Here is a 19,290-nt window from a genome sequence, read left to right as displayed (position 1 = left end):
GGATCCCTCTCCCAGGATGGACAGAAGTGCAATGATGTCATGTGTAGAACAGGATAGTGAATTACAACACATGCAATGTAATTACAGCACATTCAATGTATGACACAACCACGACAGGAGGCAAGACCTGGTCCAGGTAAACCCGGATACACAGGAACCTGTGAGGCGAGAAAGCACAGAGACTCTGGTGAAGAAGCAGGTCAATAATGTGCATTAATGGTATCGGTAATATGAAATAGTAATGTGAGTAATAATAAAAGTGATATTAGCAGTTGGAGTCAGCAGGGTCATGGTAGGAGGAAGGACCAGGGTCCAGATGAAACCATACTCCATGGAAACCTGTGAGGAGAGGAAGCACAAGGACTCCGGGGAAGAGACAAAATCAGAACTGTGCATTAATGGTATCGGTAATAGGATTAATAATGTTAATAATGAAGATCGTAGTAGGTGTCAGCAGGGCCATGGCTGGTCGAAGAACCAGTGTCCAGAAAAAACTGCGGTCATCCTGTGAGGCGAGAAAGCACAAATACTCCGGGGAAGAAGTAAAGTTAGTAATGAGCATTAATGGGACATCAATGCATACAGACGGAGGTGAAGAAGAGGAGAGAGGTGCTCAGTGTATCCTAAGGAAGTCCCCCTGTAGTTTTTGCCTATACCAGTTTGTCCATGGGCCGGTCCAAGGCAAGCCAGAGCCAGCCCTAACTATAAGCACTATCAAAGAGGAAAGTCTTAAGCCTACTCTTAAATGTGGTGAGTGTGTCTGCCCCCCGGACAGAAACGGGAAGCTGGTTCCACAGAAGAGGAGCTTGACAACTGAAGGCTCTGGCTCCCGTCCTACTTTTTAAGACTCTAGGAACCACAAGTAACTCTGAATCACTGGATCGCAGCGTTCTAGTAGGGCAGTATGGTACTATAAGCTCTTTAAGATATGATGGAGCCTGACCAGTTCGGGCTTTGTAGGTAAGTAAAAGGATTTTAAATTCTATTCTAGATTTTACAGGGAGCCAGTGCAGAGAAGCTGATACAGGAGTAATATGATCTCTCCTCTTAGTTCTTGTTAGTACACGAGCTGCAGCATTCTGGATCAGCTGGAGAGATTTAAGAGACTTATTGGAGCAGCCTGAAAATAAGGAATTGCAGTAATCTAGTCTAGAGGTAACAAAAGCATGAATTAATTTCTCTGCATCGCTTTGAGACAGAATGTGCCTGATTTTTTAAATATTACGTAGGTGAAAAAAGGCAGTCCTAGAAATAAGTTTTATCTGAGAGTTGAAAGACAAATCCTGATCAAAGGTAACTCCAAGATTCTTGACGGTGCTGCTGGATGCCAGCGCAATGCCATCTAGAGAAACTATATCATTCGACAACTGATTTCGGAGGTGTTCTGGGCCTAGTAGAATAACTTCAGTTTTGTCTGAGTTTAACATCAGGAAGTTGCAGGTCATCCAGGTTTTTATGTCCTTAAGACACGCTTCCAGTTTAGCAAGCCGGTTGGTTTCAGCTGGTTTGATCGATATATATAATTGAGTATCATCTGCATAACAATGAAAGGTTATAGAGTGTTTTCTGCCTAAATATATTGCCTAAAGCAGGGATTCCCAAAGTGGGGTGCTCGCGCACCCCTGGGGGTGCGCGAGCTGCCTCTAGGGGGTGCGCGAGAGGAAAAGTGTAATGGCGGTCTGATGGTGTAATAATATTAAATATTAAAAAAAAAATGTAATTTTAATTTAAAAACTGTCAGGTGGGACATCTGAAGCTATCGGTCGTAAAAGAGGAGAGGGACAGAGAGAGAGAGAGGAATCGGAGGCGAGGGGAACGGAGAGGTGCGTTGGGGAGAGACCGGGAGAAGAAATCGAGCCAGAGTCAGAGGAAGATGAGACGGAGGAGACCGAAAAGGAGGAAGGGATAGCACAGACAAATCGGGAGCACATCGGCCCATCGCGGAGTCAAGGTGAAGAAAGAGGAAACGAGAGTGAGCATCAGACTGGGAAAAAAAGAGGAAATATGATATCTGTGTCTGGGCTTCACTTGGATTGGCAACGCAGATTGCCCAAAGCCACAGTGCGTGGTGTGCAGTGAGGTTCTGGCTAACAGTCTGAAGCTCTTATTTACGTCGCCACCTGAACACCAAGCATGCCAGTGCAAGTCAAAAGCCCCTTACATTGTTTATATCGAAATTGGAGGAGTTACAAAACAGCCAAAAACAACTGGAGTCTCATTCATGTGTTGGGTCTATAAATGACGCACTACGGGCTTCATATCTGGTCACAGAAGAGCGAGAAAGGGGCTACCGCACACAATCGCCGAAGACGTGAGCTTGCCAGCTGCCAGAGAGATGGTGGAATGTATGATTGGGGAGAAAGAAGCAAAAAAGTTGGACATGATCCCGGTGTCCAACAACACTGTGTCGCGCCGCATCGATGCTTTGTCCGAAGACATCCTGGCTACATTAGTCGCTCATTAATTGTAAATTAAATGTGATAATCTGCCTCTGAGCCTGTGCGTGTGTCCTCGCATCCGTATTGCTCTTTAAAAGTGACGCCTTGTGTCACTGAAAGTTATTGAAACTTTGTTGCAGTGTTTCAGGGCGTTTTCACACCTTCAGTTCGTTTGCTTTGTTGCCGTTGCTCCTTTGTTCGGTTTGTGTTCACACTGCAACATTTAACAGCGGAATAAATCTTGTAAACAAATGCCACGCGCGAGCAAACTGTTCTCTCATTGGTCCGATTCTTATGCGGCTATGAAGGCTTAAAAGGCTCTGTCTTTTTTTTTTTTTTTTTAAGGGGGGGGGGGGGGTGCGCGAACCCGGTCGGGATGTAGAAGGGGGTGCGCGGCCTAAAAAGTTTGGGAACCGCTGGCCTAAAGGAAGCACATATAAGGTGAACAAGATTGGTCCAAGCACAGAACCTTGTGGAACTCCATAACTGACGTTGGTCTTCATCGAGGCTTCATCATTTACATAAACAAACTGAGATCGATCCGATAAATAGGATCCAAACCAGTTCAGTGCGGTTCCTTTGATACCAATATAATGTTCCAATCTCTGCAACAGGATGTAGTGGTCTATAGTGTCGAACGCAGCACTAAGGTCTAACAGGACAAGAACAGAGACGAGTCCTTTGTCTGATGCGATTAGAAGGTCATTAGTTATTTTTACCAGAGCTGTCTCTGTGCTATGATGCTTTCTAAATCCTGACTGAAAATCCTCAAATAAACTATTGTTACACAGAAAGTCACACAACTGATTTGCAACTGCTTTCTCAAGGATCTTAGCGAGGAAGGGAAGGTTAGAGATCGGTCTATAATTGGCCAACACCTCTGGATCCAGAGTGGGCTTCTTAAGAAGAGGTTTAATCACAGCTACTTTGAAGGACTGTGGTACATGACCTGTTACTAAAGACAGGTTGATGATATCTAATAAAGTTGTGCTAATTAATGGTAGCACTTCTTTAAGCAGCCTAGTCGGTATAGGGTCTAAGAGACAGGTGGACAGTTTAGACGTAAAAATTGTTGAAGTCAGTTTGTCAAGGTCAATGGGAGTAAAGCCATCTAAACATATATCAGGGTTCACAGCTGTTTCTAAGGTTACTCTATTTGTGGAAAGATCGGTTGAGGGCAGGAGATTATTAATGTTCTCTCGAATAATTATAATCTTATCATTAAAGAAGTTCATGAAGTCATTGCTACTGAGGTCTATAGGGATAATCGGCACAACAGAGCTGTGACTCTCTGTCAGCCTGGCTACAGTGCTGAAGAGGAACCTGGGGTTGTTCTTATTTTTCTCTATTAACGATGAGTAATAAACTGCTCTGGCATTACGGAGGGCCTTCTTATATGTCTTAAGACTGTCTCGTCAGAGTAACCGAGATTCTTCCAAGTTAGTGGAACGCCATGTTCTTTCAAGTTTTCGCGATGTTTGATTTAATTTGCGGGTTTCAGGGTTATACCATGGAGCGAATCTCCTTTGTTTTACCAACTTCTTTTTTAAAGGAGCAATAGAGTCTAGTGTCCTTCTCAGTGAGCTTGTAGCACTGTGGGACTAAAGTTAGCACAGGAGTCCTCCGTCACATCGAAGCATGGTATTGAGTTAAATACAGACGGAATCACTTCTTTAAATTGAGCTACGGCACCATCAGATAGACATCTAGTGTAGTAACTCTTGCTTAACGGTGTACACTCCGTTAGTAGGAATTCAAAGGTTGTTAGATAATGGTCCGATAGAAGAGGGTTCTGTGGATAGACTATTAAATCTTCCATGTTCATGCCATAAGTCAGAACCAGGTCGAGAGTGTGGTTAAAACAGTGAGTGGGTTTCTGTACATTCTGACAGAAACCAATCGAATCTAATAATGAAATAAATGCAGTACTGAGGCTATTGTTCTCGACATCCACATGAATATTAAAGTCACCTACAATAATTACTTTGTCTGTTTTAAGGACTAGACTTGATAAAAACTGAAAAAATTCCGATAAAAATTCCGAATACGGACCTGGGGCCCGGTACACAATAACAAATATAACTGGCTGTATTGTTTTCCAGGTTGGGTGTGAAAGACTAAGAACCAAGCTTTCAAATGAGTTGTAGTCTAGTTTAGGTTTAGGGTGTAATAATAGGCTAGAGTCAAAGATGGCTGCTACTCCACCTCCTCGGCCGGCGCCTCGAGGAATGTGAGTATTGATATGACTTGGAGGAGTTGATTCATTTAGGCTGACATATTCATCATTACTCAGCCAGGTTTCAGTAAGACAAAATAAATCAATATGATTATCTGATATTAGCTCATTTACTAGTAGAGCTTTAGATGACAAAGATCTGATATTTAAGAGTCCACATTTAATTATCCTATTTTGTTGTATTGTTGCGGTAGTTTTAACTTGGATTAAGTTATTTTGTTCAACTCCTCGATCGTTTATTTTTGATTTAATTAATTTCAGTGGCCGTGGGGCAGACAGTCTCTATGTGGTTTTGCGTGAGTAACTGCTCTAATGGAAGCTCAGAGGAGTGTGTAAGACTGCAACTCTGCTTCCTGGTCTGATCTCTGGGTTGTCATGTACCAGGTCCATACAGAAACTGGGTCAGATTTGCAGAGATGAGATCTGCTCCATCCAAAGTAGGATGAATGCCGTCCCTCCTAAGCAAACCAGGTTTTCCCCAGAAAGTGTCCCAGTTATCTACGAAGCCCACATTGTTTGCTGGGCACCACCAAGACAGCCAGCGGTGAAACGATGACATGCGGCTAAACATTTCATCATTGGTCAGATTCGGGAGGGGGCCAGAGAAAACTACGGAGTCCGACATGGCTTTTGCGTATGTACACACAGATTCCACATTTACTTTAGTGATCTCAGAGAGCCGTAGCCGGCTGTCATTCCCGGTGACGTGAATAACGATCTTACTGTATTTACGGTTATCTTTAGCCAGTACTTTCAGGTAGGACTCAATGTCGCCTGCTCTGGCCCCGGGTATACATGTAACTGTAGCCTCTGGTGTTGCTAACTTCACGTTTCTCAGAATAGAGCTACCTATGACCAGAACTCTGCTGGGTGCAGAAGACCCGTTTGTAACGCGAGGTGGCTGCTGGCGAGTCGAGTGCTTCGCCCCAGGTTTGAGCCTCCCGGGAGCAGTCACCCGGCCCCCCGGCTGCTCGGGGGCTGCAGGGAGACAGTTAGCGGGAGCCACGTCTGTTTGGGCCACATCGGCTACGCTCGCAGTCACCAGCGTCTTAGCTTCCATGGTGCGGAGCCGTACTTCTATCTCGCTGAGCCTTGCATCTAACCGTTGAGCTAACGTTACCTCCGTCTGCGCCAACGAGTAGGGGTGAAGGGTAGAGGAAGCCCGGGAGGGTGTATTCTCCGTCAGGACTGCAAAATGGTTGGAGGTGGTTAACGGAAACTCCCCAGTTGGTTTTCTCAGGACGCCGCGGCGTACCACCTCCGTCCAGGATGGTTTCGGAGTGGAGCTATGGGTCTGGTCTATAGCAGGTCCTCTCAGCTCGTGGTCGGAGGACCGACTACACTCCCCGTCCGCAGGGCCGGGTAGCCAGGGAATAGTGTCCGCAGTATCCGAGACCAGTTGAGATTGCATAGATGAGATATGCTTTGCCTTGGCCGCTGCTACGGATACGAATCCGTCGATCAGCTGTTCTCTTTTCCGGACTTCAGACTTCAGGCGGAGAAAATCGTCCCTCAACTGTGAGTATGCAAGTTTGCAGTCTCCACACAGACCTGGCCAAGTGGCCATGTTGGAAGTTCCTGCTTCCGGTTTATCACACTACAGGCTGGTGATGTACTGCTCTGTGCTCTGTCGCTGCTGCTCTTGAGAAAGCCCATTGAGAAAGACGATCACTTGTTGGAAATCCTCTTTATGGGTTGTTGCATCTCCTGTCCACCTGTTGTGATAGCTTTAATGTCGGTACACAGACAACATGCTATCTCATCACTTCGACTTTCTATCTCATCATTTCGACCATGGGGATATTTTTATTTTCACATCAAACTGTTAATTTTTGTAAACAAAATAATAAATTAATAAAAAAAAAAAAATTAATGGTTTTATTTTTGTTTTTTTTGCTGGCGGATTCGCGGGCCACATAAAATGAGGTGGCGGGCCGGATGTTTGATACCCCTTGATTAGAGTAATATCAGTGGATCAACATACAGTACTATTAGAGGCCTTTATATTTCAATCAATGCTCTTTCTGTTGAGCTGAAGGCATCATACAGGAAGAATAAAAGATGGTCGTTCCAAAGTATCTTCTCTTCAACAATATTCCATTTTTTAGTCGCAGAAATCTCTTTCCTTTTAGCTCAATCACTTTCCAGACATGTGCAACACGTGTCTAAACAGCCCAGCATCATTGCCAGGTGCATAAAATATTAGATTCACAACTTCTAACCTTTTGTCGGCACAAAGACAGAAATATGCATGTGCATTCTTTTGCAAGATTTATAAAGCTGCACGTATGCCTGATTCCGTTTTATAAATCTCACTAGCTGGGCGCACCCCCACAGGTAGCCATAAACTAATGTAGAAACACCATTATACACATCTCATATTTCATATCAATACATGTGCCCACTCCACCACTCACTACACTTGTCGGTGACAAATGTGTGCAATTCTACCGACTATGTTACATCGACTTAATGGGACGCTACAAAGCCATGCCCATGCTTTCATGAGTGGAAATCAAGTTACATTGTTTATATTGCATTTTAATTTTCAAATTTGAATCAACATTTGAAAATTGTTCTCTGTATCGAATTATATTAATGCATCAATCTATTGCATTTTCATTCAAATATTTGCAAAAATAATACATATATGTGGAAATTTATAATGCTATTGCCATTTTCATCTTCAAGTTTACATTATCATTTTAATAAAGTCCTCTATGGGCTTCCATATTTGGCAGTTAAACTGTTAAGTGTGTGTGTATTTTCAATTTTCATATACATACAGGTACAAACATTCAATTTGACCTCTGCATTTAACCCATCCAAGCATTTGCATAAAGCATACATATTTTAGGATGAAGGAAATCATTTTAGCAGCAGTGGGCTGCTGTAAAGCACCCGGGGAGCATCTAGGGCAGGGGTCACTAATTGGCAGACATACTGGACCCGGACTCAGATGCCGTTGTATACCGACCCAGGACCTAAAACCGATAGATAATTGAGAATTATTAAATTTTGACGGAGCGCTTCTATTTTAACCGGCGCGGCTTTTCCAGCATTTGCGGCACTTGTTCAACGGTGCAGGAAACACACCGACCAATGCGGTGTAAATCACATCACATGATGCAGTTCAGCCAATCAAATATGGGTATTCTTGGGTAAGTTTCCTGACTCGATTGAGATGTACACCAGTCAGGGCCAGCAAGGCCTTCTCTGCTGGCCTAAACAGAATCACAAAGTTATAGCTATTTTATAATTTTATAATTTTTCATAAATACACTACATGTATTGTCATTTTATTCCATTATCTTATTTTCTCATTGCACAGCTCCTGTCTTCCTCAGTTGCTCTGCTTCCAGTGCAGCTTGTTTTAAGTAGAGCTTTTATCCAATCAGATCTCACCTCTGTGTCTCTAGGTAAGAACAGAGCCAGAGGCCTGCAGACTCACAAGTGAATCCCTTTGCAGTTTAAGTGAATGGGGACGATATTGTTGATTGTCATAGTGTTCAACCAATCAGATCTTTAGTTTGACATGTTGGGCGTATTCTTTGACATGTCAGAGCCTTCTAGCTGGCCTACAGATACGTGATTGGTCAGTGGGCTAGCGTGAAATGTTGGGCGGTGACAATCCCAATATCTGCTGCCTCTGTCGAGCGGACATTTTCAGCCCTCAAACGCATTAAAACGTATTCAAGAAATACAACTGAGGAGGCTCGACTGTCTTCACTGACGTCCATGAATCCAGAAGGACTTCTTACTGGAACTAAAATGCACGGATGTAGTGAACAACCGTGAGATTAAACTCTTTATTAACAAAGAAAGGAGGATGCACTTTGTCTTTAAATAGTGAACAGCAGCTCTGGTAAGTTAAATGTGTTTGTTTTTACATCTGCAGTAGCTTTAATATGCTTTTTTATATATTATTATTTGTACAACTTGTTTTTATGAAGATAGATTTTTGTTTGGTTTTACATGTGATAGGAACCATTGTTAAGTCCTATGTTGCTCTCGGGACATATTTAGCCGGTGCCAGTGTTGCCAACTTGGCAACTTTCTCACTAAATCTGGGGACTTTCCATGGAGACTTTTTTTGTCAAAAGCTACTAGCGACAAATCTATCGACTTGTTCTGGTGTTGGAGACTTTTCTGGTGTTTTGACTCTGACGTGAAAGCACGGTGCTGCCGTGAGCCCCAAAGCAGTCACAGGCGGTTACTCTAACAGTAGTGCACAGTAGAGAAGACACTCTCGGCATATTCATGTATCTGCACTCTGCAGTTAGTGTATTTGTAGGTGTTGAGCTTCATTTTTACACGAAATAAATAATAACCGTATATAGCTGTGTTTCAGCTGCAGGACAGCAGTGAAGGCCCAGGTATAAAATGCACGGTCCGCCACTGAAGTATACAGTGTGTTGCGGGGGTGGGGGTTGTGCCCTCCAGCAACACACAGCGAGCTGCTTTTACCGCGATCACGTACTGAAGCTGTAGGAAAACATAATTTCTGTCACCTTGTCCAATGCCCCTGCAAATCCTGACAGTCACGCTCTTTTCTCACTGAACAGCAAGTGTTTTGTTCCATTACCAGGAGGACAGAGAGTTAAATTACATGTGTCTCTACAGTTGTGGTAACATTTTCCCTTTTGTCAGAGTTCATTATGTATTCTGCGCTCGACTCTTTTATCCAGTTAAATACGTTTTCTGCTCTGACTTTGATGGAGAGGGAGGCAATGTGTGTGTCCTTGTCTAATGGTTCTCAGGAAAATCTGCAATTCTGTCAGTTCGCTATTCATGTCTCCATATGGTGGAATTAAGAGGCAGGAAAAAGAATATTGTATCGCTCTTGACTAAATATGTACAAGCTACATTGCTTTTATCGAACAAGAGCATTAGTCGAGGCTGTGAGATCCCTGTGGTTCCAAACCCTTTCGTTTTTTATCTGACTCTTCATGTTTTGTCGTTTTTGCAGATGACGCCTGACCAGCATTTTGTGCTGGACCGTCACCCCTCCCACAGTAACATTGTGTTTGGAGCAGGATTTTCAGGTACATCACAACACATCTTGAACCAAATCAAAGAAAATCTATGGAAAGGGATCATCTTTGACAAGCCATGAGTGTGTTAGGCTGCATCATCCCACTGTTAATGCATCCACTTGCCAGAAAACAATACAGAACTACAGTTTGTATATCGCGGAAGTCGACATTTAAAACTCGTTCAAAATCGTTTGTCAGCATTGGAATTAAGCTTCCTTTACTCCTCTAGCTAATAGTGTAATCTGTAGCCTAGTAACAGCTGAACCCAGCAGCCGTCCAGCTGTGAGAATTTATTTAGAGCAATTATTAGGACGCTGTACAGTCATATAAGAGTCTACAGCCACGCTGAAAGCTCTGTGAGGCTGTACTTGGGCATTGTGGTGCTTTGCATTCAAGGCTGACATGCTCACTAGGTCACGTTTACCATGTACACCATTATAGTTCAGTGCATTATCATTGTAACTTTTGCAAATTAGCACAAAACACAAAGTGGAGACTGGTGGAAATTGCGTTATTTGTTTAGGCATTTGGTTGTATAGCAAAGACAAATCATTTGACATTGAAATTCATCATCTGGGCACCATGAATCCGCACCGGCACAAACTCCGGTCCGAAGTGGTGGGCTTGTGTAAGCATCATGGAACACACAAGGAATGTTGACACTAGGATTAGGTGAATGTAGAAATATTTAGGCCATCGCTGATTTGCGGAGTATGAGACAGTGGAGGAACAGTTTGAGATTGTTGTGAGAGTTTGTGGTTGTTGGATAGGCTGACCAAGAAGATGTTGGTGAGTTTTATTTTGTGTCTGTTGAGTTTGAGTGTGTTTCACGATGCTCTACCTCTGATCTCTCAGCTGAAACCACAACAGCAGCTGAGGGGTTAGCCGCGTGTGCAAATATATTGGCGAGCATTGGTTGTTGGGCTAATGGCTGGTTGGAAAATGTTAACATATCGGCCAAACATTATTGACGCATGTAGGCTATTGTATGTCACACTTCTGTCTACAATCATTTATTAAAGTTAAAATGCTTAAAAACAACAACAACAAAAAGCTTCTGTGTTGGAGTCTATGTCTAAATGAACAATGCAAACGGCTCAACAAGTCAAAGAGCAGAAGGAAAAGTGCTGATGAGTGCCAGCACATAAACTGCAGCAGCCAAATGAATCAGCATCACTTGTTTCTCCTCCTCAACCAAGAAACACAGAGCCAAGTGGTCCAGTGCTCAGTGAGCAGCACAGAGCTGTGGTGTGTGTTTCAAGCTCAGACATGAAAAGCTCCAGAGGTATATGTCTGTGGTCAGAGGAACACGGTCACGGTCTACGAAGGACTCATTGGACAGGAGGAAGAAAACTGAAATGACAGGATTAGTAAAAGAGAGAACCAGCCTTTTATTTGAAATAGGCTTGAATTAGAGAGAGGCTTTCATTTGAAAATGTTACCGTTATATGATTATATTTTAAAACATTTTGCTCAGACCATGTTTCCTTGAGCGCTCTCCTGTTAATTAGCTGTACATGCTGTTTGCTCCCTAATACAGACACTACCGCATTTCCATGTTTATTTCCTGTTGTCTTTGAATTCAGGACAGCATTAATTCCATCGGTACAACTGAGTCATGTCATACTCACGTAATTATGAATCCCACTGCATTTCTTGGAATAGACGGTTGGTTGAGGTTTGGCATTAACCTTGAGTAGTAAGGGCCAGGACAGCCCAGGCATAGGACCTGAACACATCAGGTTACTGGTACCTCGGCGACCATGGACGCCTGGCCAAGGCAATTGAAAGTTGTAATTTTTGTCAGTAGGTTTTTAACAGTGCGTATGTGTATATGACTGGCTAGAGGAGAGAGCCAGTGCTGTAGCATGTTGAAGGGAGCCTTTGTAATGTCAAAAAAGATATGATAGTGCAACTTGAAAAAAGTTTCATGAATTTGTCATTCTTTGCGTTACTTCTAACATGCGCTTTGGTTTTTACATACAGTTTACATGATTTTGGGATGTTAACAGGAAAACTATTGTTGATTGATAAACTAAGGGTTTTGAAGTTAACCTCTATGAGCTGTGTGCTGCAGCTACAACCACTGATTGTCTTAGTGAGTGTCAGCTTCAAATGAGATATCAGTTCTGTCATGTGTTCAGCACAAAGCTATTCCCAGGACATGAATGGCTTAGCTTTGCTCAAATACCAGAGACAACTCCAAAACTGTCCTATTTACCCAAGCACCCTTTCTTGTTTTATTCATGTCTGCAAACAGTCATGTAATATGCATTGAGATTTCACAAGCAGTTACAAGTGACTGGATGCATCATCTCAAAGTTCCCCTGTGTGGGGCTGTCAGGTTTCAGCTCTAAACCTTGTTGACTCATAAACTGACAAACATGTACAATATAAAAGCTGAAGTCACTGAAAGAAATATTGTTTTTTTTAGTTTTGACATGCTAGCAGTGTTTTTGCTCCTTTTGTTTTTAATAAGCTAGACCAGAATGTCCCTGACCTCTGTAGTTGCTGCACGGAGATGAAACTGATATCATCCTCTCATCTAACTCAGGGTTAGATGGCAATGTCTGTTTCTGGAGCAGTATTTGTTTACGGTACTTTTTATGGAATATAGGAAAAAAAGAGGATTTCACATTTGTAATTTCATTTCTAGGGCGTCAAATACAGACTCTTTGTCACATCCCTCTGCGTCTGATACAGACGAACAAGAAACCCTTTCGTCTTATAAGATGCACCAGGGATTTAAGTAACTACAGTGTAAACTGTCATTTTGACATTCTCAGAGAAACAGCTCCTAGAGTGTGATGACGCAGTATAAGACCAAAAAAACACACCGTGAGTGGGCAAACAAACAGGACTTTCAACCAGGAGACTTATGTTTTCAGTACATTTGTGATGTTCATCCTTAGTTGATGTACTTATTTTGGGTGGTCGTGGCTCATTGGGTAGATAGGGTTGGCCGGCCTCTCTATCCCACTAGAACCAGTCCACTCATCCTCTCTGTCCCACTAGAACCAGTCCACTCATCCTCTCTGTCCCACTAGAACCAGTTCACTCATCTTCTCTGTCCCACTAGAACCAATCCTCTCTGTCCCACTAGAACCAGTCCACTCATCTTCTCTGTCCCACTAGAACCAGTCCACTCATCTTCTCTGTCCCACTATAACCAGTCCACTCAGCCTCTCTGTCCCACTAGAACCAGTCCACTCATCTTCTCTGTCCCACTATAACCAGTCCACTCATCCTCTCTGTCCCACTAGAACCAGTCCACTCATCCTCTCTGTCCCACTAGAACCAGTCCACTCAGCCTCTCTGTCCCACAAGAACCAGTCCACTCATCTTCTCTGTCCAACTAGAATCAGTCCACTCATCTTCTCTGTCCCACTAGAACCAATCCTCTCTGTCCCACTAGAACCAGTCCACTCAGCCTCTCTGTCCCACTAGAACCAGTCCACTCATCTTCTCTGTCCCACTAGAATCAGTCCACTCATCTTCTCTGTCCCACTAGAACCAATCCTCTCTCCCACTAGAACCAGTCCACTCAGCCTCTCTGTCCCACTAGAACCAGTCCACTCATCTTCTCTGTCCCACTAGAACCAGTCCACTCATCTTCTCTGTCCCACTAGAACCAGTCCACTCATCTTCACTGTCCCACTAGAATCAGTCCACTCATCTTCTCTGTCCCACTAGAACCAATCCTCTCTCCCACTAGAACCAGTCCACTCAGCCTCTCTGTCCCACTAGAACCAGTCCACTCATCTTCTCTGTCCCACTAGAACCAGTCCACTCATCTTCTCTGTCCCACTAGAACCAGTCCACTCATCTTCTCTGTCCCACTAGAACCAATCCTCTCTGTCCCACTAGAACCAGTCCACTCATCTTCTCTGTCCCACTAGAACCAGTCCACTCATCTTCTCTGTCCAACTAGAATCAGTCCACTCATCCTCTGTCCCACTATAACCAGTCCACTCATCCTCTCTGTCCCACTAGAACCAGTCCACTCATCTTCTCGGTCCCACTAGAACCAATCCTCTCTGTCCCACTAGAACCAGTCTACTCATATTCTCTGTCCCACTAGAACCAATCCTCTCTGTCCCACTAGAACCAGTCCACTCATCCTCTGTCCCACTAGAACCAGTCCACTCAGCCTCTCTGTCCCACTAGAACCAGTCCACTCATCTTCTCTGTCCCACTAGAACCAGTCCACTCATCTTCTCTGTCCCACTAGAACCAGTCCACTCATCTTCTCTGTCCCACTAGAATCAGTCCACTCATCTTCTCTGTCCCACTAGAACCAATCCTCTCTCCCACTAGAACCAGTCCACTCAGCCTCTCTGTCCCACTAGAACCAGTCCACTCATCTTCTCTGTCCCACTAGAACCAGTCCACTCATCTTCTCTGTCCCACTAGAACCAGTCCACTCATCTTCTCTGTCCCACTAGAACCAATCCTCTCTGTCCCACTAGAACCAGTCCACTCATCTTCTCTGTCCCACTAGAACCAGTCCACTCATCTTCTCTGTCCAACTAGAATCAGTCCACTCATCCTCTGTCCCACTATAACCAGTCCACTCATCCTCTCTGTCCCACTAGAACCAGTCCACTCATCTTCTCGGTCCCACTAGAACCAATCCTCTCTGTCCCACTAGAACCAGTCTACTCATATTCTCTGTCCCACTAGAACCAATCCTCTCTGTCCCACTAGAACCAGTCCACTCATCCTCTGTCCCACTAGAACCAGTCCACTCATCCTCTGTCCCACTAGAACCAGTCCACTCAGCCTCTCTGTCCCACTAGAACCAGTCCACTCATCCTCTCTGTCCCACTAGAACCAGTCCACTCATCTTCTGTCCCACTAGAACCAGTCCACTCATCCTCTCTGTCCCACTAGAACCAGTCGACTCATCTTCTCTGTCCCACTAGAACCAGTCCACTCGTCTTCTCTGTCCCACTAGAACCAGTCTACTCGTCTTCTCTGTCCCACTAGAACCAGTCCACTCGTCTTCTCTGTCCCACTAGAACCAATCTACTCATCCTCTCTGTCCAACTAGAACCAGTCCACTCATCCTCTCTGTCCAACTAGAACCAGTCCACTCATCATCTCTGTCCCACTAGAACCAGTCCACTCATCATCTCTGTCCCACTAGAACCAGTCCACTCATCCTCTCTGTCCCACTAGAACCAGTCCACTCATCCTCTGTCCCACAAGAACCAGTCCACTCATCCTCTCTGTCCCACTAGAACCAGTCCACTCAGCCTCTCTGTCCCACTAGAACCAGTCCACTCATCTTCTCTGTCCCACTAGAACCAGTCCACTCATCCTCTGTCCCACAAGAACCAGTCCACTCATCATCTCTGTCCCACTAGAACCAGTCCACTCATCATCTCTGTCCCACTAGAACCAGTCCACTCATCCTCTCTGTCCCACTAGAACCAGTCTACTCATCCTCTCTGTCCCACTAGAACCAGTCCTCTCTAGTATAACCAGTGTGGCTTGAAAAGTAGTCAGCTAAAATACTTGAGATAAAAAGTACTTGCGTAAGAAAATATAAAATTACTGAAGTTAGAAAATACTTGTTCACAAAACAACGTTGCAGCAACAAGAGTAAATGTGAGTTATTACTTCCATCCCTGAGGTTCTACAGCCATGTTTGTTACCTTTTTCTTTTCAAAGATACCACCATACTATTACTATTAAGCTCCACATTTTCCAGTCGTAATTATGACTTGGATGATGACATTATCCGCATTAAAGACGGAAACTGGTAATTAGGATAACTCTCCCGTGACTTCAGTTTTGCATTATATTTAGATTACAATGTCTCCGGAGACATTTATGATCCTTTTTGCTCATTATGTTTATTACTCACTGTTAATTATTATCTGTACTCTTTGTGCTCATTCTCTAGAAAATATGCTCAGAGCCATATTGGAGAGGTTCACAGGGATTCTCCCAAATACTGAAAAAACGGCGTTGCCTTCCTCGCCCTCCTTCACATGCATTTGTCATCAAAGCCCGACACAAGTGCTTTAAAGCAAGTACTGGGGGGTTGCCACAGCTACAAAGTCACCCCGTGGGCTTGGCCATCTATTGAGGTTTTCCATTCTCCTTCTCTAGCGAGATGAAAATTCACGTGGCCAAACTGTCGGAGCCAAGCTTTTATGTCTTCAAAGCCAGGCAGAATCCACAAGAGCTCCGAGACCTTTGTCAGATGGCAATGTGCTGCATTCCTCAAGCCCTGTTGACATTCACAATTTGCCTCCCAGACCTTAGCAACAAGGACAATCAGACTGCTGCATTTTGAAAATACACACACTCTCATCTCACTCCTGGGCTTGAGCACATGAAGCCATTACGCAGAGAAAGAACAAATCCCCCTTAATTTAGCATTTGGTCCCGGTTCACGAAAGTGAATAGATGCTCAGTGACAGGCATCGCAACAGCTTTACTCTTCTTTTATGTATGCACTCATGTGGGGCTCAAACCCATCGCCTGACTCAGACAAAGGTCCACAGATGCAGGCTATTTATAGGGTAACTACAATGTGCAGGGCATGGATTTGCTCACATTATTGATTAATCTGGCGGGGTTTGATGATCCCCGTATGTACTTTGCTCACTGTAATGACTTCTCTTCTCCAGGTCATGGCTTCAAGTTTGGACCAATCATTGGAAAGCTCCTGTGTGAACTCATCCTGGGAGAAGTGCCCTCCTATGACCTTTCACCTTTTCGAATCAGACGCTTCCAGGATCAGACCAAATCAGCTTTATAGAGCTGAATACTCAGGGAATCAACAGATCACCAGAAGTCTTATCTAATTGTGGCAGTCGTATGATTTTAAATTGCCATGGTAATTACTTAAGCGAGCAGGTGTGTATGTTTTGACCATGTCCTGGATGTAGGATGGCCCTGTTGTTAAACATAATCACACAATCATGTCGGCTTATGTTTTTTTGATATGTGTGCTGCTGCTTTATTTGATGTAGTCAATGTGTTTCCAGTTTCACATGGTGTAATCAGCTGTGTAGCCCTCGTGCATCATAAAAGTCAGTCCCACTACATGACAGAGTTAGAGTCTGCTCTATGCAGTAATCTGATTACTTACAGGACTAGTTCAACATTTTAAGAACCAGGTTGATGTGCTTTCTGTGAGATGATGGGATTGAAAACTCTCTAGTGTCTATATTCTGAATGTGAAGCTTCAGCCAGGAGGCGATTAGCTTAGTTTAGCATAGAGACTGGAAGCACGGGGATAATGCAACAATAGGGAGACAATAGCTTGTCTGTTTTTTTTTATCTGCGAATGAGCATTTTTATTTTGTTACAGATTCCTGTAGAGTGTTTGTGTAATCCATACACAAACAGAAATGCAAAAATGACATGTGGTTTTGCATTTGTTGGGACAGAGTGGAACACAGCACAGTTGGGACTGCATCATTTGACAGCGGATCCCAAACTTTCCCTGCCTGACTCCTCCACCACTGATGGAATCACCAGCTAACAAAGGAATCCCTTTTCCTCCATGGACTCAGACAGTAATGTAATTGGGCCAAGCACAGCACAGCATACCTGCCCATACCAGCGTCTCCAACAATCATTTATTGATGAATTAATTTATTATGATCATCATGCTTTTTACTTATCAGTCAGATGCTAGGGTCGTCCGTGCACGCACTGGGTACCGCTAACCCGATTTGTTCAGGTCCTTGGTTCCAGTCTGTGTCTTCATATTTACCATACAGACATGAGAGTGGTACATATCTTTTCATCTAACTCTGGGCAAGAGAGCAAATAAGTGCATTTACCAAAACTATTCCTTCAAGCATAATATAGGAGAAATCAGGTTTCTGTAAGTGGTACAGAACCTAGATGGACCTTTACTAGATTTCTACGGGAGAAACACATTTACACATAACAGGGTTTCTAATCAACTTTAACGTGGATGCATGACAAAGCCTTTATTATCACTATGATGGCAGGCCAGCAGGATGGACGGAGAGATCATATTACATCACATTGACTTTTCCAAAGTGACAAACAAGAAGTCCATTCAACCATGTGGGTAGGACCCAAAAAGTGCAAGAATCATACAAATACATCAACACCATCAAATATGTTGATCCACTTCAAGTGCTCCACTTAGAGACGGTAAGAAAAAAGGTATTTTTGTTGGTTTTATTTTATGGGCCATGGTGTTGTCTGAACAGATGACTTTCTGCTGTCCTGATGCTATGGGGTGCTCGTTCCACCTTTGTGAAGCCAGGACAGCAAACAGGTGAGACTTTGTTGAGTGGTAGAGGGGCCCCTTTGTAGTGATGGAGTAGTAAGCGAGCAGGTGTGTATGTTTTGACCATGTCCTGGATGTAGGATGGCCCTGAGCCATTCACAGCACGTATCTTGTACCAGATACAAGCAGCAGCCAGTGCACAGCGTAGGGGGGCGGTATAGTGTGGGAGAACTTTTCTTCAAAATAATACATTTAAAGATGGACTATAAAGCTGCAGCTGATTCAGAACGCTGCAGCTCGAGTCCTCACTAAGACCAGGAGGGTGGATCACATCACTCCAGTTCTGAGGTCTTTGCACTGGCTTCCTGTCCAACGAAGAATTGACTTTAAAATCCTGCTGTTGGTTTACAAAGCACTGAATGGTTTAGGGCCAAAATACATCTCTGATCTGCTGCTACCTTATGAACCATCCCGACCCCTCAGGTCGTCTGGGACCGGTCTACTTTCTGTTCCCAGAGTCAGAACTAAACATGGAGAAGCAGCGTTCAGTTTTTCTGCTCCACATATCTGGAACAAAGTCCCAGAAAGCTGCAGGTCTGCTGAGACCCTCAGCTCATTTCAATCAAGATTGAAGACCTTTCTGTTTGCTGCTGCCAGCAAACCACATTCCACCACGAACCACATTCAATTAATATATTAATCAATTTCCTGCATTTCTGCATTTTACTACTGTATTTTATTTCTTACACTGTTTTTAAATGTTTTAATGCAATGAATGTTCTTAATTGTTTTTAAATCTCCTTTTCTTTTGCCTTATGTTTTGATGCTTTTAATGGTTTTATGTGAAGCACTTTGAATTACCTTGTTGTTGAAATGTGCTATACAAATCAACTTGCCTTGCCTTGCCTATAGAAGTAGAGGCGTATGATATCCTGCTTAAAATGATTTCTCAGAGTAACCTGGTTTCTTGTGTTCATATACACTCACTGGGGTGGACACCTTTCCTTAATAGTGGTGAAACATATGAACACATTTGTGAAGATGTCACTGGGACCAGAGAGCAGTCTACACAGCTGCACATCAGTCCAGTCCTCCAAAGCAACCAGGAATACACAAATACTGCCTTGATTTGACCAGAGAACCAACATCACCAACTAGAATCTAGCATTGTTGTGCAATTGTAAATTCACCCATCTGTGATAAATGGTAGTGAAAAAAGCTATAATCTTATTGGCTTGTATGATTTCATGCATCAGTAAATTTCCCTCTAGCTGCCTTCCCAGCATTCCCCATTTTGCCAACTAAGTACATGGTTAAAAATACATCAGCCGTCGAGCCATTTGTCTATGT

General features: G+C 43.7%; 1 protein-coding gene across 2 annotated transcripts in view; it reads left to right on the top strand.

Moving 5' to 3' along the window:
- Positions 1–18,870, top strand: part of pipox (pipecolic acid oxidase) — a 52,998-nt gene extending 34,128 nt beyond the window's left edge. Inside the window, exons 7-8 of one of the 2 annotated variants that reach the window (XM_079271733.1) lie at positions 9,644–9,719; positions 16,355–18,870. In XM_079271733.1, the coding sequence (XP_079127859.1) occupies positions 9,644–9,719; positions 16,355–16,485 (207 nt within the window). In that variant the 3' untranslated portion in view covers positions 16,486–18,870. The remainder of the gene's footprint in view (positions 1–9,643; positions 9,720–16,354) is intronic. The other variant, XM_079271734.1, reaches the window with a different exon arrangement.
- The last annotated feature ends 420 nt before the right edge of the window (positions 18,871–19,290 follow it).

This window comes from Melanostigma gelatinosum (assembly GCF_949748355.1).
Source record: "Melanostigma gelatinosum genome assembly, chromosome: 7".
Taxonomy (NCBI): Eukaryota; Metazoa; Chordata; class Actinopteri; order Perciformes; family Zoarcidae; genus Melanostigma; species Melanostigma gelatinosum.
This window is presented reverse-complemented; position numbering and strand designations above follow the sequence as displayed.